The sequence below is a fragment of the Mya arenaria genome, chromosome 6 (genome assembly GCF_026914265.1).
Source record: "Mya arenaria isolate MELC-2E11 chromosome 6, ASM2691426v1".
Classification (NCBI taxonomy): domain Eukaryota; kingdom Metazoa; phylum Mollusca; class Bivalvia; order Myida; family Myidae; genus Mya; species Mya arenaria.
The window spans coordinates 76,246,016-76,269,349 of record NC_069127.1 but is presented as its reverse complement, the minus strand read 5'-3'; the positions used below and the strand labels follow the sequence as shown (position 1 = coordinate 76,269,349).

General features: G+C 36.5%; 1 protein-coding gene across 1 annotated transcript; it reads left to right on the top strand.

Moving 5' to 3' along the window:
* Positions 1–15,019: 15,019 nt before the first annotated feature.
* Positions 15,020–22,375, top strand: LOC128238314 (baculoviral IAP repeat-containing protein 7-A-like). The gene is made up of 6 exons (XM_052954108.1): positions 15,020–15,175; positions 16,932–17,169; positions 17,468–17,658; positions 17,924–18,041; positions 20,471–20,608; positions 21,118–22,375. The coding sequence occupies exons 2-6, from the start codon at positions 16,953–16,955 to the stop codon at positions 21,366–21,368; spliced, it is 915 nt and encodes a 304-aa protein (XP_052810068.1). The 5' UTR covers positions 15,020–15,175; positions 16,932–16,952; the 3' UTR covers positions 21,369–22,375.
* Positions 22,376–23,334: the final 959 nt, after the last annotated feature.

Sequence of the window (23,334 nt, the reverse complement as noted above, 5' to 3'; positions counted from 1 at the left end):
CGGGTTTCTATAATTGTTATTTTATTTCAAATGCTTTATGCGGAGTCTGTATAAGTTATGATGAAGAAAGACCTTAAGTAGAATCAGTGAAAGTAAAACCTTACTTTTGTAGCGGTGTGTTTTATATGTTGAACCTTCATTGCGATATTGTATCCAGGGTTTCTTTCTTTTGCAAACATGTTGAATATTCATAAGCTTCTGTGTCAGTCTATTAATAGAAACAAATCATTTTCCAAAAGGATCCCAAGTACAACTATTTAAAGAAAATCTAAAAAGAGGTATAAAAGATGTACATTGTATATATGCGTGATAGTATCGCGGGGAACCCACTCTGACTGGATGTTTAACGCGTCGGTTGCAGGTTTGCAGCAATTATATAACATGTGGTAACTTTAAACAATCAGGCATGTATTGATCATTATCGTCAAAAAGTAGCATTTTAATTGTTGTTATAACAATTTTAATAGGATAAGTAAATCGGTGCACGTGTTTTTGTTTACAATATTTTGATAGTTGTGTTGTCCAAGTTGATCAATGTTTTGTCCAACCTTGCTAATTGTGCGTTATAATGATATTATTATCGGTCGTTAAGTACTTGAAGTGAGTTTGTATGGTTTGTTTTACTTCATTATTATTTCCTAGCAGTTGATAGTTTTCCGTTATTGAGCGATGTTGTGACTAGTGTGGCAGGTTGTCCATAATATAGTTTACCCCCCCCCCCCCCACACACACACACCCCACCCCCACCCCGTGGTCTGTATGTGTTGTTATATGTCATTTCGTGTCTGTTGGGTGTAAGAACTGTGCCCTTAAACGGGAGTATTCGTTAAGTGTTTTGCTACTGGGAGTGTCTCTGAAGTTTCAATTATATTATCGTTGCTTTAGTTCAACATATTTGTTCATATATATGCGAATTGGCTGTCGCAGTATCAACACGAAATAGTGTATTCGACAATACATTGGAACTAAAACATATGGTCTGAACTCTAGAGCCATGTAAAACAAAACCTGAACAACGCAAAAGAAAGTCTGCTTGGTGGTTACTCCTATGATCCACCCATTAAAATACCCCAAGTAGTTGCTATATTTGTCATGTTGTCTCATCTTGCACCTATGCAACTATGAGATACCAAAACTGAATGTATACAGGACGAAAACAAGAATTACGTTGCTATATCCTGACACATATCTTAAGTAAGATAGTCATTCATAAAGTTAACCATTGTATAAATACAATAGTCCCATTCATGTCCATACACTTTTTCAGTGATGTATGACATATCATTCAATTGTTTTTTAACTATAGATCAAGGTAATATCTTGACAGTATTATATAATGCCTATATATAATTATATGAAGTCATCTGTGTCGTCATCATTTCATTGGTTTGATTATGTTTTCAATGATAGGTCCCACATAAAGAGATTTTTCAGTTCACCTTGGTGTATTTTTGGTCTAGAAAAATGTTCAGCCAATGTTCGACTCGAATTCAGTACTAGTTTTCTCATCGCCTTTTGGGGATGAAAATCGATTAGGATGTATTCAAAATATAAAATCAGTAAATGCTTTCTTTTTTCCAGTTTTTTTTTTATGTACTAAGATTAAAAACCAACGTTTTCAAGAAAATCAATCTGATGGTGACTGTTCACATTTCAGCGAAAAATACTACTGATCATAAATCGAATGACGATGATGATGATGATGATGATGATGATGATATCATCGCCGGTGATAAATGAAAACATATGCTATATGTATATTTGACATTTTAGTTCATAACACTGCTTTGAAAAAATGCCTGAAATAAATAACAAGTGCTTCCCCACCAACGACCAACCTGTAAAAATCGGCTAAATGTGTTTTTGTTTTGTTTTTTGTACTTTACGTATATCTTGCATAGAAAGCGAATTGATTCAACTACATATCATTCTCATTCATCAGAGGTTTGATAATTATAAATCTTAGTGTGGTACCAATAGCTCGGGTGTACGAGAATGCTACATATTAGTTGGGGTGATTTACGTGTGTCGTTTGGTCGGGTGTACGAGAATGCTACATATAAGTTGGGGTGTTTTTATGTGTGTCGTTTGGTCGGGTGTACGAGAATGCTACATATTAGTTGGGGTGATTTACGTGTGTCGTTTGGTCGGGTGTACGAGAATGCTACACATTAGTTGGGGTGTTTTTTCGTGTGTCGTTTGGTCGGGTGTACGAGAATGCTACACATTAGTTGGGGTGATTTACGTGTGTCGTTTGGTCGGGTGTACGAGAATGCTACACATTAGTTGGGGTGTTTTACGTGTGTCGTTTGGTCGGGTGTACGAGAATGCTACATATTAGTTGGGGTGATTTACGTGTGTCGTTTGGTCGGGTGTACGAGAATGCTACACATTAGTTGGGATGTTTTACGTGTGTCGTTTGGTCGGGTGTACGAGAATGCTACATATTAGTTGGGGTGATTTACGTGTGTCGTTTGGTCGGGTGTACGAGAATGCTACACATTAGTTGGGGTGATTTACGTGTGTCGTTTGGTCGGGTGTACGAGAATGCTACACATTAGTTGGGGTGATTTACGTGTGTCGTTTGGTCGGGTGTACGAGAATGCTACACATTAGTTGGGGTGATTTACGTGTGTCGTTTGGTCGGGTGTACGAGAATGCTACACATTAGTTGGGGTGATTTACGTGTGTCGTTTGGTCGGGTGTACGAGAATGCTACATATTAGTTGGGGTGATTTACGTGTGTCGTTTGGTCGGGTGTACGAGAATGCTACACATTAGTTGGGATGTTTTACGTGTGTCGTTTGGTCGGGTGTACGAGAATGCTACATATTAGTTGGGGTGTTTTACGTGTGTCGTTTGGTCGGGTGTACGAGAATGCTACACATTAGTTGGTGTGTTTTACGTGTGTCGTTTGGTCGGGTGTACGAGAATGCTACATATTAGTTGGTGTGTTTTACGTGTGTCGTTTGGTCGGGTGTACGAGAATGCTACACATTAGTTGGGGTGATTTACGTGTGTCGTTTGGTCGGGTGTACGAGAATGCTACACATTAGTTGGGGTGATTTACGTGTGTCGTTTGGTCGGGTGTACGAGAATGCTACATATAAGTTGGGGTGATTTACGTGTGTCGTTTGGTCGGGTGTACGAGAATGCTACACATTAGTTGGGGTGATTTACGTGTGTCGTTTGGTCGGGTGAACGAGAATGCTACATATTAGTTGGGGTGATTTTCGTGTGTCGTTTGGTCGGGTGTACGCGAATGCTACACATTAGTTGAGGTGTTTTTACGTGTGTCGTTTGGTCGGGTGTACGAGAATGCTACATATTAGTTGGGGTGATTTACGTGTGTCGTTTGGTCGGGTGTACGAGAATGCTACATATAAGTTGGGTGTTTTTATGTGTGTCGTTTGGTCGGGTGTACGAGAATGCTACATATTAGTTGGGGTGATTTACGTGTGTCATTTGGTCGGGTGTACGAGAATGCTACACATTAGTTGGGGTGTTTTTACGTGTGTCGTTTGGTCGGGTGTACGAGAATGCTACATATTAGTTGGGGTGATTTACGTGTGTCGTTTGGTCGGGTGTACGAGAATGCTACATATTAGTTGGGGTGATTTACGTGTGTCGTTTGGTCGGGTGTACGAGAATGCTGAATATATTAGTTGGGGTGTTTTTACGTGTGTCGTTTGGTCGGGTGTACGAGAATGCTACATATTAGTTGGGGTGATTTACGTGTGTCGTTTGGTCGGGTGTACGAGAATGCTACACATTAGTTGGGGTGATTTACGTGTGTCGTTTGGTCGGGTGTACGAGAATGCTACATATTAGTTGGGGTGTTTTTATGTGTGTCGTTTGGTCGGGTGTACGAGAATGCTACATATTAGTTGGGGTGTTTTACGTGTGTCGTTTGGTCGGGTGTACGAGAATGCTACACATTAGTTGGGGTGTTTTACGTGTGTCGTTTGGTCGGGTGTACGAGAATGCTACATATTAGTTGGGGTGATTTACGTGTGTCGTTTGGTCGGGTGTACGAGAATGCTACATATTAGTTGGGGTGTTTTTATGTGTGTCGTTTGGTCGGGTGTACGAGAATGCTACATATTAGTTGGGGTGTTTTACGTGTGTCGTTTGGTCGGGTGTACGAGAATGCTACATATTAGTTGGGGTGTTTTTATGTGTGTCGTTTGGTCGGGTGTACGAGAATGCTACATATTAGTTGGGGTGATTTATGTGTGTCGTTTGGTCGGGTGTACGAGAATGCTACACATTAGTTGGGTGATTTACGTGTGTCGTTTGGTCGGGTGTACGAGAATGCTACACATTAGTTGGGGTGATTTACGTGTGTCGTTTGGTCGGGTGTACGAGAATGCTACACATTAGTTGGGGTGATTTACGTGTGTCGTTTGGTCGGGTGTACGAGAATGCTACATATAAGTTGGGGTGATTTACGTGTGTCGTTTGGTCGGGTGTACGAGAATGCTACATATTAGTTGGGGTGTTTTACGTGTGTCGTTTGGTCGGGTGTACGAGAATGCTACACATTAGTTGGGGTGTTTTTACGTGTGTCGTTTGGTCGGGTGTACGAGCATGCTACATATTAGTTGGGGTGTTTTACGTGTGTCGTTTGGTCGGGTGTACGAGAATGCTACATATTAGTTGGGGTGTTTTTATGTGTGTCGTTTGGTCGGGTGTACGAGAATGCTACATATTAGTTGGGGTGATTTACGTGTGTCGTTTGGTCGGGTGTACGAGAATGCTACACATTAGTTGGGTGATTTACGTGTGTCGTTTGGTCGGGTGTACGAGAATGCTACACATTAGTTGGGGTGATTTACGTGTGTCGTTTGGTCGGGTGTACGAGAATGCTACACATTAGTTGGGGTGATTTACGTGTGTCGTTTGGTCGGGTGTACGAGAATGCTACATATAAGTTGGGGTGATTTACGTGTGTCGTTTGGTCGGGTGTACGAGAATGCTACACATTAGTTGGGGTGTTTTACGTGTGTCGTTTGGTCGGGTGTACGAGAATGCTACACATTAGTTGGGGTGTTTTTACGTGTGTCGTTTGGTCGGGTGTACGAGAATGCTACACATTAGTTGGGGTGTTTTACGTGTGTCGTTTGGTCGGGTGTACGAGAATGCTACACATTAGTTGGGGTGATTTACGTGTGTCGTTTGGTCGGGTGTACGAGAATGCTACATATTAGTTGGGGTGATTTACGTGTGTCGTTTGGTCGGGTGTACGAGAATGCTACACATTAGTTGGGGTGATTTACGTGTGTCGTTTGGTCGGGTGTACGAGAATGCTACACATTAGTTGGGGTGTTTTTACGTGTGTCGTTTGGTCGGGTGTACGAGAATGCTACACATTAGTTGGGGTGTTTTTTCGTGTGTCGTTTGGTCGGGTGTACGAGAATGCTACACATTAGTTTGGGTGATTTACGTGTGTCGTTTGGTCGGGTGTACGAGAATGCTACACATTAGTTTGGGTGATTTACGTGTGTCGTTTGGTCGGGTGTACGAGAATGCTACACATTAGTTGGGGTGATTTACGTGTGTCGTTTGGTCGGGTGTACGAGAATGCTACACATTAGTTGGGGTGATTTACGTGTGTCGTTTGGTCGGGTGTACGAGAATGCTACATATTAGTTGGGGTGATTTACGTGTGTCGTTTGGTCGGGTGTACGAGAATGCTACATATTAGTTGGTGTGTTTTTATGTGTGTCGTTTGGGCACTTGTCGTGTGTCCATAACAAGGATTTATTTTCATGGCTTGACTACTAAGCTTTTCCATGTAGTTTTCATTGTATTTTATTATGCCTATATATGTATTGTCCGTCTGTAACTATTTTCATTTGTCTTTATAATGATATATATGACGTTAATGCTGATAAGAGTTGAAATCTGTAAGTAATTGCACCAACTTATCATTTTTATTTTTTTAAAAAGAACTGTTCCATTATGCTGCGTATACCGAATTTACTATACTCGTTCTTTTTTCCTTAGCACCCATTTTTCTTGAATATTTTTCAACCATCGACTTAAAGTGATCTTTACATTATCCTCTCGTACAAACATGCAACCATTCAATCCATCGTTATGCACTCCTCCATCTGCCTAGCACAGATTGTTAGTTCTATCAATAATAGTTTGCATAATTCACAAATCATCCCTTCACCATCTTTCGTTACTATAAATTACACTATCATACAAATGTTCCACCAAAACCAGACTTCTACCTCAAAACAAACATCAACAGTTCAGTTCAGTGAGGTTCAATATTTAAGTTATTTCAAATGATGGTAATGCACTAGTCAATTGTAACCACACACGAAACCCTCCACCCAGGTCTGGGGGTATACCGGGGATGGCCGGGGAAATGGGCCGTGTTTTTACCTACCAGGTGGCCCCAAAGTGCCGGGTGAATGCGGTGGTTTTGTCTTCGCGCCAAAAATAGCGGGGAATGGGCCTTACCTAGGGTGCCTGGGGTGCGGGGGCATTTGGCGGGGATTTTATCAGCAGTTCGTCCCCGCAGGGCGGGGATTATACCCGGGCTAGGCTGGACCGAAAGTCAAAGTCCCCGCTATTCCCCGGACCTGGGGGCCGTGGTTACATTTGACTGGTGGATTACCATTCCTCAAGTCTTAGAATTTTCAGAGCTTTGATTGTACAGTACTGCTGAATGAATTATACACTACTAGGCTTGAACAAATTACGCTCGGCGCTCGATTGTATCAAGTGTTAAAACATGTAAAAGGGGTCAAAGTAAAAGGCAGTAAACTTCCATATTAAACAGCAAATCGTAGAAATGTCCATCTAAATATAAAGATCAAATTGGCCTAACATGTTGAACTTTGTCAATAGTGTACGTATTGGTGTGTTCTGACTTTAATAAAGGATATGTTGCGGCCATGTCATGGGTATTTAGGAATTAACAATAAAAATCTCATATGAAAGTATATACATTGTAAAATATTATCGAATTTTAACATACAGCGCGTTGAAAAGAAACCGTGGTATCCCCAAGTCAAGTACGTAGCGCGTAAACAGAGAATCCCAAGCAAATCTTTCCTGATCAGCTATAAAAGTGTTTCGCTGGATTCCCAGCCTAGAATTTCGAAATTTCCCATCATTAAAATAGGCATGGCGTTCTGAAAATCCTGTGGGGTGAGTATGCTCTTTCGTAACACTATTTTTATACAGCACATGTAGACTGTACTTTACGTCAAGCTGCAAACATTAATGTGGCCAACATCACATTGAAGGATATATACATGATCATTTTGATAAAGCTGTTCGTATAACGCATCTCCATCGCTCCGTATATAGGGGAACAATATATAGTATTACACTCGACAGATGCACAAACGGAAACGTTCATTTTTCTTCAATGATCAGACAAAAAAAACATAAATATAAATTTTCTTATAGATTTCCCATACCTTTAAGGCCCCCCAAAGAACACTTTTTTATTTATATATACATTAACTTTATGGGACCCTAATAATATACACATTTAGGAGGGGTGGTGTGATTTCTATAAATGTTCTTTTGTATTCCAGCATTTATAAGGGAGTGAGCACGGGGTGCATGTTTGTAGCGAATTAAAATAGCTTAAGTAATGGTGCATAAGAGGAGAAGGTGTTGATTTTGTGTGAATTATATAGTACCTTTGTATTGATGACGGTATATATGAGTCATATAGCTTAAAAAGTACGCTTTGGTATGCAACATAACTAAGTGCTTACTAGAACTTAGTATATGTACAGGATGACGAACGTCTACTTTATTCTAGATCTCCCCTCTTACATGTTCTTATTAACTTATGTGGCAAAACTGAGAGAACCACTTGTTATAGAAACGTGGATCCCGAATGCACATGTTAAAGTATTTAAAGACAAATTACGTGGTGGTATATAAGCAGGCCAACTCTTCCTTATTGCGTGATCGCATAAAGCCGGGGAGGCCCGCATTGACTGGATGTTAACTTTGGTAAATTCTGCTCGAGGGGAATTTTAATGTTAAACCTTCCAATACTTGTTAACTTCCTAATCGTTTCAAAAGGTTAAATTTGCAATTGTAAAATTACCGAAAGATTGTAAGTGGTTTTGAGAGGTCTATTGCGGTTTTCCTTAACACGATATGCCTAAGGTATCGGTTAGCCTGTAACATATACTCTTATGATTTTCAGACATCTTATCAACAATTTTATATTGCTAGTATTGTCCGTTAGCACTTAACAACGGCACATTCTTTAATCTTCGGTTGTCGTTGTATCTCCGGAAACGATATTGCTTTGGGAAAAAGTTAACATTATATAGAAACGAGATCAGGTTGTTTTTTGTTTTCTTCTCCTGATCTTGGAGTAGGATTTGTTATTGGTCCCAGTTCCGATACATCACACACCCGCGCGTGTACTCGGGTATGGGTAGTGTAGGTGCAAGGACGTCAACATTCTATCGCAAGTCTCCCTCTTTTAGTTGCTAATGGTAGGATAGTTCAAAACTGCTTGGGGAAGCCTATTCTACAGTGGAAAGTTATCTGAAATGTATCTGAAAGGTATCTGAAAGGACGCTTTCTGGAATGTCAACGTTCGAGCGTATGGTACCGAAAAGATCGTTTAGTGACCAGGGGCGTACCGAGGCATACTCCAGTACGCCCAGGCGTACAAATGAATTAAGGTTCCCGCGAAATGGCAAGTAAAAAAGTCCCACGTTAGTGGATATCGGTCCCGCTCCAACCCCATATATCATATTGGGACCAGAATATAGAAATACCTTTACCTTTCTTTACCGCTCTCAAGTGTACGGGCGTACATTTCAAAATGCTTCAGGTACGCACCTGGTGACTATAGTTGAAGCTATGATGCAGTAAGCATGCTACTGGGGATATCATCCAGTTGGTGTTCAACCTTGTACATCATAATGACCCCGATCTGTGGTCTGTGGTCTTATATCTTGCAGTGGAATACTCTGAAGATGGCTATAATCATTGCGGTCACGCTTCTAGTTATTCTTAGTCTGCGGGGATCATGCGGGCTTATCACCGTTGGACATTCTCCAGCTTCCTTGGTGTGTGGATCCCATATGACAGGGATACATTCTTCCAGTCTTCTGATTAGAGTTGTTTAATACATCTCCTTGGTCTTCCTCGGGCATTTATATTACGCATGTTTCTGTCAATAAAGGCTCTGTAGTTTTCTTATTCCGTACTATTATAGGTTGCGTCAGTATAGACGTGTTGAGAAAGTTGGCTCAGCGCAATAAGTAGCGTCACACTGTTGCTTAAAAAAATCGGTTTTTTGAATCCCACAAATTGACGATAACATGTAATTGTATTGTTCACGTAATGATTCATTAAATGCTCGTCGTTTTTTGTACGTTCTTAAGTTTGTCTTGATATTTCGAAGAAAAATCTTTTAGCTTGGCCTTAACTAAATAACCGTTCAAGATTTTCAAAAAACAACAACATGATACACATGTTGCCAGAGACAATGACGTGTCACGGGCCGACAACTCGGATTTACTAATTGTCGAGCTGGTGCTGCGACGTTCTTGTCCAACCAGCTAAGATCTAAACTATTGCAAAAGTACTTAAGGGGCTTTAAATTTTAATATTTAGAATTCTCTTTTGAATTCAGTATAAAAAGCGGGTAAGTAGTGCATAAAGGCCTAATGAAAGTTTCAGAAATATTCACAATGGCCGCGTAATAAACGTTCGCCAGTTTAGATAGAACACTTGTGTCCGGAATAGCCTCCAAGTTGCATCTGGTTTTGCTAAAAACTAGAAAAAAAAAACTCTCGTGCGCAGGTAGGAATTGAACCAACAAAATGAGGATTACCGTAGTCTTACTCCTCACATTTATTCGTGAGGGTTAAATACGTTCGGATTTACGGTCCTCTACGGAATGTTGGTTGCCATCATTACTTTCCGACTATAAATTAAATAAGGATAGTCACTCTTTAGAAATGACTAATACTAAAACTAGTGTACCATTATTCATGGCCTCTCATCATATGATATATATCATATGTATTTAAGGACAGATATTCAATAGATCTTATAAATGTTTATTTTTGCCTTTCGGCCATGTATGTTTTATAGATAGAAACAACTACAGCAAGAGTACCTTATGACATCACCGAAGTGTCCAGCCACGGGTTTCAGTTGTATTAGCTTAGTCATATTAATCATGTCGCGTGAGAAACAGGTGGTACCTAATATAGTGTGGTACCTTTGTTAACATTTACATGCTCCCGTTCGTGTCTACCTTCTTTCTGGAAGTCTGTTTCAATATTAATAAATTTACTTTAAATTACTGCTTATAAAAATTAAGATTTTGAATGTTGAACTTAATTGTTTATATTTTATACTGTTATTGCTGCAGTTAAGGTTTTTGTGTTGTTGTAGTTGTTGTTGTTGTTGTTGTTGTTGATATGAAATATACCGGAAAAAAGCTTGATATTGTTTAATATGATTTTTTTGTCTTCAAAAGATATACTTCTTTCTTGATATATTTAAACTTATTTTAGAATTGGCTACATTTATTATTGAACCTGACACCTTCATTGATTGCATTATGGTATGCTTTAGTTGTCAGGTCACCGACATAGATATCTTTCAATGTCTGACAACGGAGAATTGGGTCAGCTTCAAATATAACAATACGGACTTGAGCAGAGTAAGAAGATTTAAATGATTAAGTATTTGATCCTTACAATACATGGTTGAATTCAATATCATTCCGTAACAATAGCCCAAGAAAGGCGTGTATCTTCACGTATTTGTAAACGAAACACTTTAATACGTACTTCCTTAATAGTCAGCATAATGAAAGACATTCCTTTAAACACCAGCCTTTCATATCTGGGAGGACATTTGGCCATTGGCTGCGGAGTTTGCAACTTTACTTGTCATGGACTGTCTCCGCAAGATGACATCAGGCAACACATCCGTGAGGTCCAAAGGACCAAATGCCTGGCCGCCAGTACGGCAGTTGGAGTGGAAGAGGTCTGCAGGATCTGCACCGAGGATGGACTAGCATATCCGGTATATCTGTGGTCTATCGGTAAAATTTAATTTTACGTATTTTTATTTGTATTGAGAAAATGATGCATTGCGTATGTGCTGTCATTTACCTGCGTTATCCTTTTTTGTGAATCTGTGGTATTTGTGTCATAAAACACGACCAGTGAGGATTCTTTGTTGCTTCTAGTAAGATCTAGTGAAGAATTTATCCCATCAAATATTTAGTTTTGGTGGCTGCAGAATCCCATGTTTCATAAGCTAATCGTTGTGTTTGTGATGATACTGTGGTGTATACTTAATATGTTTTTCTTTCTTCAATAGGCTGGAAAAAGGATTGGAATTCTTCTTTTCTGTACGCCGGGCCTTCAGACGCTCAACTGTTCAAGGAAAAATGTCATAATATATATAACATCTTTATTTTAAGAAGGTAACACATTATGACATACAGTTTGATATGAAATATCTTTCAGTGTATTTTAAGTTTGAAGTCGTCAAACAGACTGTTTACCAAGACACCGATTATGTGTTGCGTTGTAGAAATCGCTAATATGTTCAAAGTTTGTCTTAAACTAAATGTAAAACGCGAAAGAAAAAAACAATAAATAGAAATGTTTATTTTAACAAAAAAGCACATTTTCGTAACAAGCAACATTTGTATCACAGTACATATTGTGGCATTAGTCAGATTTAAGTTTCGCAAAATCAAGGATTGTTGATTGGCGCATCTTGTGACAAGATGTCGGTTTCGCGAAACTGTTCAATCCGATGTTGAATTGATATGGTAGTGTTTTATTCATATTTTTATTACTCATTTAAATTTCTCACAATTAACTTCTTATCAGTAACTTCTCATAATTATCATCTCAAATGCCCATATCAACTAATATCGGTCATGCGTTAACAATGAAAAACGGTTTTTTCACACCTTATCAAATTGCCTTTCAACTGTCATTGCAATTTTTACAACTTGCGAAAAATTTAACACCTAACAAATGTTTGTTTATTTTGGAACACGCGTTCGGGAAAAAAGTGTGAAATTATGTCCTCGAGGGAGCCATAAGGTTTTGTGCACGATTTGTGTACTTGGGACCGAGGATATTGCTCGACTGCTCGACATAATTAGGTTTCGAGGCAGCGTGGGTATATTTTATATGAAAATAGAAGGAAAAAAGTTCGGAGCCACCGCTTGTTCGAGGGAACGCAGTTTCACTGTAATTACAGTGTCAACTATAAAACATCATATTTTCAATATGGCCTTCTAAAGCAAAACATAAAGACAACTCTACAAAATTTTCACATGTATACATACTATTATTCAAATATTATCAAATACGATTAACAACAAGTCATATAAAGCATTAATGCATAATTAAACATGTTAATTATGGTTAACACATATATACAATTCACACACATATACTATCATTCAAATAGCAAAAACGATAAAAAGTAAATCACCATATGAAGCAGTAATTTATAATAAACCGTAGTAAACACACGAATTTCAAGATGTTTTTTTCTCGCATGTACCCACGTTATCTTCGTCGCATGTACACAGCTCGGATGTCTGTGGCGGCCCGTCTATCAGTCTTAATTTCATTTTCTTACGACCATAATAGTATGGTACCTTTTGTTACGAAACGTTAGGGCTTACAAATACATGATGGTGGTGGTGGTGGTGATGATGATGATGATGTGTGAATTCTTAAGACAGACCCATAATAGACGCTGGATTGAATTGAAATTAACACAGTGGATTGAGGCGGAGCTAAAGCCAGTTTCACTTAATGCTTCAAAACCTTGAAATGCTGAACATAAGTACTGTTATTAGGGTAACATAGATGTGTAATAAAGTAATACTTAATATGTTAAACAAAACAAATGCATAGCCTACGTTTTGTCTCAACTATCGAATCCATCTCCAGAGATTATTATTTTTTCATCATCAGAATAGTCTTTATTTGTTCATATATATATAGTGTTATACCTGAAGATATATTCATATTGTGTTACATTTTGATACATTAAACTTTTTATTATTCGATCTGTTTTATTTCCTTCCGGAACAAAACTGTCACAATGCGTGACAAATACCCCCGATTGAACCATGTCAGACGTATAGCCACTTGTATTAAACATATATGTATATCATTAACAGCCATTAATCGTTACAAAGAATTGATACATTCACATCTATAAGTTTGACCTGGCACTTCGAGTTTGGTTATTATTGGCCGACTTTTGGCATATATTGTCGTTAATTGTCTGGTATTGGTACCGCGATTGTCCCCGAAGCGCTTCAAATACATAATAGTTGATTAGTATTAACTAATATATACAATCGTCCATGGAACATACAAATTAACACTTATATATGATAAGGAGAAGGCACAGTAACCTTGTTAAACATTGCTCGAAAAAGGAATTGTAAGTTGTGATACAAATGCACTATTTTTCTATGAATTTATTACAAATTTGAGAAAGCGATTTCATAATAAAATGAGATATTATGCCGGCTAGCTTTGGCTGATAATTAGCCGTCAGAGTTCTATAGCATGATGCATGGATAAAATCCGTTAGAGAAAGTCTGACATATTTGGCTTCAGTTAATAAACTATAATATATCAATATATGAGTAGATCGAGTTATACATATCTAACAATATAAGTACATCGACATACTTAGACGCTGGTAGTACAGTCGAACCCCGTTGGCTCGAACTCCATGAGGGACCGGCAAAACTATGATACCTCGAGTCTCAAAAACTTCGAGCCAAGAAGGAATCTTTACCTTCAATATAAAGAAATGGGTCCTTAATATCAAGTTCTAGCCAACTAGTAATTCGAGCCAAACATATTCGAGCTATATATGTATATATCTATATACAATAAAGATCTATCTATAAATCTAAATACATGATATGTAATAGTATTTCGAATATATAAACATGTTTTATCTTTTTTATATTTGTAACTTGGGTTAAAATTATACTCATTAGCTCTGTCAGTTGATTTGATGTCAGTGAAAACGTGACATGTATCCGGAGCTTCAATTGTGAAAAAAAACTTCTAGTTTTAAAAATACGTAGGTTTTCAGAAATAAAGCTTTTTTAAAACAAATTAAACACTTTACATTGGGCTATTTATTCAGAACTTTGTTAATAAAAGTTACCAACGTTGTAAATATACTTTACCAGCTATCCATAGAATCATATCCAAACCTAGTGCATCTGGTCAAGTGCAGTACTTAGACCCGGTTAAAGTTTTTTTTATAAAATAATATGGGTGTCGAAAGTTCGCGATACTCGGATACCGGTAACATTGTTTTACTTATTGTATTAAAGCATTTGTTTCCTATTACCATGGCTGAGATTTTTGAAAATTGTGAACATACCCACATCGGACGGGTAATTATCAAGTTCGACGCCTTTTCTGGTAAGATGTTTTTCCGCTTAATACCCGATTTTGCTCTCCTGTAAAAAGCTTTGAAAAAATATTTCACAACACTTTAAGCAATATACTTACTTGGGCATGATCTACTTCTCAAGTTTTTGGGGTTTTCGTGGGAGGGTGACTGTTCTTAAGTGTTAATAATTTTCTTTAAGCCACGTAAAATGTTATATATTCCACTGATAAAAGACCAGAAGTTATACTCTCTGCGTGCCTTTCAACCGATGAGTTCAACAGAGATTTATTTTTTAGAGCGTGAAATAAATATATTATAAGGATATGTATAATCCGATGACCAAATTATGAAATATATTGAGGTGGCTATATTCATAGGTTTGTGTTAAAATATTCTGCTAAAAATAAAACGCCGGGATTCATATTTGTCTTAAAGATAAATATCTTATAAAAACCTTGATACTAGCCGAGGAGTTCCGATTGTACATATTACGTCACCTTAGTGCAATAACTCAATAACTGCATATAGAAATAGAAGCAGATATTGAGTTCTTGCACTAAGGTGATTATTAAAGCAGATTTTGTGGTCATGCGCGCGCATGCGCCGGAGCATGCGCAGATAGTCTAATAAAAATATATAAACACCGCTCAGGAAACCTAGTGACTTACGCAGACTACAGCTCTACCTTGTACCTTGTATCTTGATTGGACGGGTTCTGCCTCAACTAAGTTTTCTACTGGTAAGTTCGATTTCATTTATATAGAACGGGGATGTTAACTTTTGTTAAACAAATACAAAATGAAAGATACAGTATAAAAGTGTTTAATGCGCAAATAATGAATGCATTAATTTTAGACATTCGATATTATTGCTTGACTTGTCCGACATGGTCCCGCACATTTTCATACTTTTGCGCATATAAAATATAATATATTGTAAGCCTAAGCGATATATATTGTATTTTTCATACGTTGTGGCATTATTTCGAACTATGAATGGTAAAAACTCGATATCTCAATCAATATTTCTATTTTTAGCAGAGGACTAAATATAGTAACATCAGGGTTTTCCAATATATTAATATAGCAAGTGTGTTGAGGTAGTGGGAAAACCAAGTGAGCTATTTATGGTTTGTTAACAACATGAAAATAGATACGCTTTGTTCGAAAAAATGAAAATAGAACACGTTAACACTTGATAGAAGAACAAAAGAAATCGAACGTATACATTTTAAAGCATTGTTATGATATATTGCATTATTGATTTCATTAGATCTGTGTTATGTCTATATTATTATATCCCGGAACAACGGGTTTTCGACCGCCTAAGGATTATTTACAGTTTATTCATAAATAAGTGATAATAAAAAATAAATGTTTGTGTGTACCATTTAAAGCAATCATTCATCTTTCAAAAAACAAAAAAAATAAAATCTGTTTCAATGGTCTGTTGTTTACATTTTGGATCCAAAATGGCGGCTGTCACATGTTGTATTTGACCTAGATACAACATGCTTTCGACCATGACCTTTAACTATACTTCGCAACAAAATTTTGTGCACAATATTTTTTATTTCAATTTGTATAACATGTTTAGACTGTTTAATGTATTTTATTTTAAGAAATAGTAATTAAATATTTACATATTTGCCATACAGACACTTTTTAGTTACCTATCACCACAAGAGAGGCAAAGGAATGCATAATCCCTTCTAATGGCTTTCACATGGGTACAAAATGATAAATTCACCCATCATGAACCCTGTTATCACTGATCCAACTCTGAATGAGCCTCATATGACCTGCCTAGGCTGCAATATGTATAAGTTTATGGTAACTGAGCGCCCAAATGCAATTCAATATAGTAACCTGTAGATAAATTTCATTAATTTTAGAATAAGCAACATACCATATTTTGATGCGCTTTTAATGTTGTGCACTATACTAAGAAAACGATAGGGCATAGGTTTTAGGCTTTGGTAGATATGTAAGATCTGGCAAACCAAAACAACACGATTTTAAAGAAGTATTTTACATGTGAAATCATTTTAAAGGAAGGGTCTAATTTGGCATTAATTAAAAATGACAAATTGGTGTTGTTTCAAGTATAACTGAAGTTTTTTTAACACTTCCATTCCCATTCTTTTTCAAATGAAGTTTTCTGACAGTTCTACTGTTATGGTTAACAATTGGAGGTTATTTTTACCGGAAGTGACGCAAAATAGAAGTGTTTTACACATTTTCAGGAGGCGGTCGAAAATAGGTTGTGGTCGAAAATAGGTTGTTCCGGGAAACTTAGCGAAAGTTAGGGGCTTTGTATATCTGGTAACTGTTCATTTATTTAAGCTCAAGACAAAAAGCTCAAGCCTATTCATCTAGGAAATTGAAAGAGTTGTTTCCCTTATTTCAAAAATCTTCAAAATAAATCGAGATACTGTAGAAAAATTTAGAGAGAAAGTTTTCTTTGCTAAATTGACATATACGATTTTTCCTCAGAAAACACGGCGCCTCTTTCACATGGCATCCAAGGACAGTGTTGTTGCTACAAAGCAGAAGCAAGATGTCCAAAAGCCAACTCCAATGGGACTGGGGATAAGTACTATGAAACCCAAATTTCCCCAATATGCGCTTCCATCAAAGAGACAGGAGTCTTTTACTGAGGCGTCCATCCCCTGGCCACAAGATGCCCCTGTTGGTGTAGAGAAATTAGTCGAGGCAGGACTCGTTTACACGGGTAAACATTTATTCTTTGTCAATAATATGTTTCTTAATTGTCAAAAGTTGACTCCAAATTACTAAAGAAATTCAACAATCGTGCTAAATTTGAATTAGTGTTTACACATTGTCTTGTAATAGCTGATAAATGAAGCCATGAAAGATATGGCAAAAATAGATGTCTTGCAAGGGTTTCAATTCCAACAAATGCATTTTAAAAAAAATATTGTCCTTATAATAGAAAAGTTTTAATGATATCTTTTTTCAATAAGCATAATATTTTGATATTCATGATCTCTACTGACCATGCATTTCAGGCGTGGGAGACAGCGTTCGTTGTTATCATTGCGGAGGGGGGCTCCGAAACTGGGAAGAGGGAGATGACCCGATGGAAGAACACGCCAAGTGGTACCCGACCTGCCAGCATGTTCTCATTGCCAAAGGGAAGACATACATCAGGAAGGTGGAAGCCGGTGAAAATCCGAAAACTGATAGTGTTGTTGAAAGAGTAAGATTTTGTAGACTTTAAATGTATCCAATGTTAATAAATAAGACTTTCATTTATCGTGCCATTGGCCCTAATGATAAGTTTTGATACCTGACCCCATGTTATTTGAGTATCATTTGAAAGAGTTTTTCTTACCTATAAATAATATGTTTAAAAAGGACAGGAGAAAATGTTATTGTATGGAGTATATTTTGTACATGCTCTTTCTCTACACATAAAAAATCTGTTCATATGTGTAATCACTTATTGTGTTCTTCTTTTTCAGAAAAAGCCAGAGCTAAAGAAGGAAGATCCATTTGCTGTTACTTTCCAAGCCCTGGCAGAATTTGGTTATTCTGAAAATGAAGCAAAAATTGCCCTTAACATCTTTAAAAAAAGAAATGGTGTGTTTAAATTACAGACTTCATTAAAAGTTGAGGTAAATGATGGTGTTTGGTTTGGTGTACATGCTTACATGGTTGTTACTCAGGAAGGTGGTTTTATGGTCCTAGCATTTCACAGCCTGTCTCCATTGAGGCTTGATGCTTATGTACTGGTTGTTACCCAGTAAAGTGGTTTTATGTTTTGTGGAAATGGAGAAAGATTTGCAATTGCAAAGTATATGTTCGTCGCAGTCGCAAATAAAAATGGAGACAGAAACATGAAGAACATTGAAATTATCATTAGCATTTTCACGGTATTTTGAGCCGCTATGTTGCACTCGGGTAAAAAATTACCTTGAATAGTTTCAGTTTTATATTTGGAGCATGTTCCTAAGTGCAGGAATGAGAGCTTTTAACTTTTGACAAAAGTCCAAACTTGTTATGCCGAAGTCATCCGGATCTACGAAAATACTGCGAAATAACAAACATTCGTTTTATCTGAAATACAAAAATATAGTACCAAACACAACACATTTTATTTCAAATTATAAAAATAGAATCTGTGTAATATATTTCAGTTGTGAAAACAGCAAACATTATTATTTTTTTTATTTTTTTTAAATTCATGTTCATTGATTACACAAACACAGATATAAAACAAACACATACATGGTATAGTAAACAAACAATGATTTAGCACATGAGACAGCATCTGTGATAAAATAGCACTTCGATGATGGCTTCATACTTCTGATTGTATGATTTTGAAGACAATTTTCGTTATTTTAACATATCCCCCCCCCCCCCCCCCCCCCCCCCCCCCCCCCCGATTTTATTCCGGGTCCTCTGAATTGGTCAACCGCAACAGTGGAACTAACATCTGATATTTTGAAGTTTATTCTCTGTCCCCATTTTGGGATTGTCACCGAATCAATAAAATCCCCATGTTTTACACATAAACATAAAATAATGATCAATAAATATCTCTTTATTTTAAAACAAAAACAAACAACTTTAATTCACACTTACCAAGTATCCACCAAAATATTAAAAATTGTTATTTTGACATGTTATTTAGAAATCTTGTTGAACAAGTTCTTTGCCTCCTTTCTGATTTCAGACCAGAATATTTTATCTAATATAAAACAATGAAAAGAAGTAGAGAAAAAACTGGGGCATGATTTAAAAAAAGAAGAGTTGCAGACATCTAGTTTAAGTCACATTAAGGTATATATAGATGTTATAATTGCAAGCTTCATATGATCATATCATATGTGTCAGTAAGTTATAATAACCTCAAGGGCATGGCCAACCCCAGGCCAAGGAATATTGCCTTGTTTATATGACTAACATTTGCCCCTGGGGTAAATTTGACCCTAAGGTTTATTTTGGACGTGTTTATATGGCAAGTGGAAAAAAAATGAATATACATGTAACTGTTTCAAAAATTATGAAACACAGGTGAATCATCTAAATTGTAAATATATGAACGTTATGTAATTTCTTTAATAATGTCATAGAAATGGTGTCCAATAACCTGTTCTTGGCGATAGAAGTGAGAGTGGGCTAAAATTTTAAAACAGTAAAATATATCAAATTAGCTCACTATTTCAATCAGTGAAATGACATTTTCTTTTTACTAATAAATCATGGGAAAGCACATAATTAGTATTTATAGCAATTTCCTGCCTAAATATTGTAATTGTGGAGAAAAACTCTGCCTTAACAGAAAAAACAAACAAGTATATACGGTTTTGCAATTAAATTGCATGAAATACCCACAGGGGCAAATTTACCCCGCAACGTGAGAACTATTATGAAAGGAATTTAAAGGTAGAGGGCATCTAGGTGATGCCTGCAAATATATATTGGTTTAGGACAAATTCTCAATTCAGGCAAAATAGGTTACATACTGAATACTAAGTGAGTAACTCGCTGCATACTGCGGACCCACTCTGTAAGTTATCGGCTCAAAAATCCCTAAATCCAGAAATCCTCTTTTTCATAATCTAAAGGGATTTTAGTCCAACACTTCAGCTTATCAGCTATGGCTGTTGAAATCTACAATATTTCTCTTTCTATTATTCTAAATTAACAGTTAATAAACATTCTATAGTTATTGTTTTGTATCATACCATGAAGTTCAAAATCATCAACTCTGGAAAATCACACGCTGTAAATGGCAATTTTTTTGGGGGGGGGTCTGGGCATATGAATAAACCGATTTTAGCGACTAAGCTTTGAAACATGTTAAATAAGATATAAAATCGAAAACAATAACTGGCTCAAAATACTGTGAAAAATACTAATATGAAAAATCAGTTACCGGGTAATTGTTTGGTTTTGAAGCAACTTGTAAATTGAACTTAATTGTCATTAAAACCTTTGTTTATTGCTGTTTTTATATAATTTGGTGAGCTTAGGATCATATGGTAGCTTTCCTATTTTAGGTTCTGATGCTCCGTTTAAAGCCGCAGATCTTGTCGCAATTTTGATGGAAATTGAAGATGATCCGGATGTGCTGAATGAGTACAATGTCACTGACACGACCGAGAGCATGCAGCAGCTTACCACTCAAGATACAGAAGGTATGAAGTCGTGTTCATCATATTATAGGTACCAGTAGCCTACCAGTTGGTTATATTTTAATTCAAACCTTTGAATCATGTCTTTACTTTTTTAACCACTAGACTCAGTTTGGGGAATTTTATTATTAAAAAAATATTGAAAAATCTGTTCAACCTACAATTCATTCTTCAATTCAAGTTAGAATGCAAGCTTTCAATGCTAAAATAAACTAAAGAAATGTTGCACACATATATATTATGCAGTGAAAATGATTTCAATGAATTAAGGGTTATGATTAGACCAATATAGAAGAACATACTATTTTAAATCAAATCAAAACTGTGCAGTAAAATCCTTCTCATGCTAAGTCATATTAGATATATATGGTATTGGTTTTTAGTAAGGAATTCTACCAAAAAAAGTAGATCATGACCCATGTTTATATGTTTACCTAAATAAGAATGAAAAATGACCTCTGTTTTTTTTTTCTTCGAGATATGTAGCTTAATTGTAATTCATTTGATTCCAGCTATGGATGACATTGAAGCCCTTGAAGAGGAGAACCAGAAACTGAAAGAATCCTCCATGTGTAAGATCTGTTTGGACAATCGGGCAGATGTGATATTTCTGCCCTGCGGGCACATTGTTAGCTGCCCACAGTGCGCCCCAGCCCTCGACAGCTGCCCAGTATGTCGCAAATCTGTTATGGGACTTGTAAAGGCATTCTTTGCCACTAAACATGATAGGCGTGATGAAGAAGAAGACTTTGCAGATTATTGAACTAAGTTCACTTAACAAAGATTTTGTTTTGTAAAAAAGGGCTTACTCAGATGCAAGTTTTGTTTTCGATGAAACTTGATCGCTTATCAAACTTGTGCACTGTAATGCGGCCAAATAGGGTGCTCAATGTAGTTGGGAGTGGAGGAATCGTTAGCTGCCCACAGTGTGCCCCAGCCCTCGACAGCTGCCCAGTATGTCGCAAATCTGTTATGGGACTTGTAAAGGCATTCTTTGCCACTAAACATGATAGGCATGATGAAGAAGACTTTGCAGATTATTGAACTAAGTTCACTTGACAAAGATTTTGTTTTGTAAAAAAGGGCTTACTCAAATGCAAGAAATGGTTTTGGTGAAACCTAAGCGCTTATCTAACTAAATAGTATGCTCAATGTAGTAAGGAGTGGGAGAGACTACTTGAATCTCATGTGCAATATTCCTTAGAACTGAGATCAGATTAAGGTGCTATCATCATTGCTGAAAGTACACTGTCCATTTGTATGAATAGTGGGAAATTGCAAGACAGCTGTAGAAAATAAACAGTTCAATATGAAAAAGGCATAGTTTTGGTTAGAATAGTGACACAAAGGAGTAACTTCTTGTATGATAATATTTTGATTAAGACCATTTTCTTCAAAATAATATTGTACATATATTTATGAAAATAATAGTATCTTATAAACCTGATTATCTAATTAGAACTACTTTTTTATAATATTAAAAACATATTTTATTTGTCAGATTTATAACAAACAGTTAACCTATGAAAATTAAACTAAACATACCTTGTGACTGAGCAACTTTTAATCATGAATGGCTTTGGAATAACCTGTGTAAATGATTTTTAGAGAGTAACATGTGTTTTGTGATTTTTCTTTGTGCAGTTAAATACTAATTTCATTTGTTCTTTTTTTTAGCACTTTTTCAATTTATGTATATAACAAAAAAATTGTTTCTTACTGTGATATACATGGTCATTGTTTTGTTTGAATAAAAATATATAATAGTAAGATTGGCTTGAGCTCTGGGTAAAGGAATGTGAGGTTAATGAGGCTGCGAAGAGCCTTCCAGAAATGTTTCAAAAATTGACCAATGAAAATGCGTCATTCACTAAGCAGCCACAACATGGAAATAAATACATGTTAGTTTCTTTGAAGAAGTTTGATGTGCAAAATATTTGCGACCAATTTGGATGTTATTCTTGTTATTTAAAACTTGAACATGTCTGGAGATAATTCTGAAAATATATCTAGTGATTAAAGATGCACTCTTCAGAGATTTCTTTAATCAAGTCTAAATATTTCCGTTTTTTTGGTAGATTTGACAGTTCTTTATGTTTTTAAAATTATGAACGTATGGTGTAGAAAAACCGCTTAATGACACCAAGTGAGTTTATACGTGTATTTGTTAATTCTATTGATAAAGATAGTATTTTCGCTTAAAAGACTAAACCTTTGTCTTATATTGGAAAAACCTTTTTCATTTCAATTTGCAAGTTGTCGGGAGATATTCAATTTGAATTTCTACAGCTATGAAGCTCAAATTCAGCCAGTTTGATTTGGCCTGAAGTTCTAGAGAGCCTATAGTGCATACAGATCAAGGTATGGGACAAGTTTGAGCTTGTCCACAGGAAGACATTCGTACTGCTGTACTTCTGTGTTGACTCAACAGTACAATTCAGGACATTACTGTAAATGCCTTTGTCAGAAAACAAGCATGCCTTTCTGGAGTACCTCCTACCCATTCCCGAAGAGAAATAGGCTTTGGAGATGAAAGCCAGGAGACACATAAGCTCAGGTTTAGTACAAACTTCATCTCAAAATAAACAAAAACATTAGAAATTTGATGTTTTCAATATTGATCTTGGTGCAAATCAAGTGTTCAGAAACTTTAAAAAAAATGGAATCAATCTGTTTACAATTTGATATATTTTTATGAGCATGCTTAATGTTATAGTTCTTTAAAGGTC

Coding starts and splice junctions, on each gene's coding strand:
- LOC128238314 (XM_052954108.1), top strand. CDS start 16,953: ATGGCATCCAAGGACAGTGTTGTTGCTACAAAGCAGAAGCAAGATGTC. Junction 17,659..17,923: donor CTGATAGTGTTGTTGAAAGA/GTAAGATTTTGT, acceptor CTTCTTTTTCAG/AAAAAGCCAGAGCTAAAGAA. Junction 18,042..20,470: donor CATCTTTAAAAAAAGAAATG/GTGTGTTTAAAT, acceptor TTCCTATTTTAG/GTTCTGATGCTCCGTTTAAA.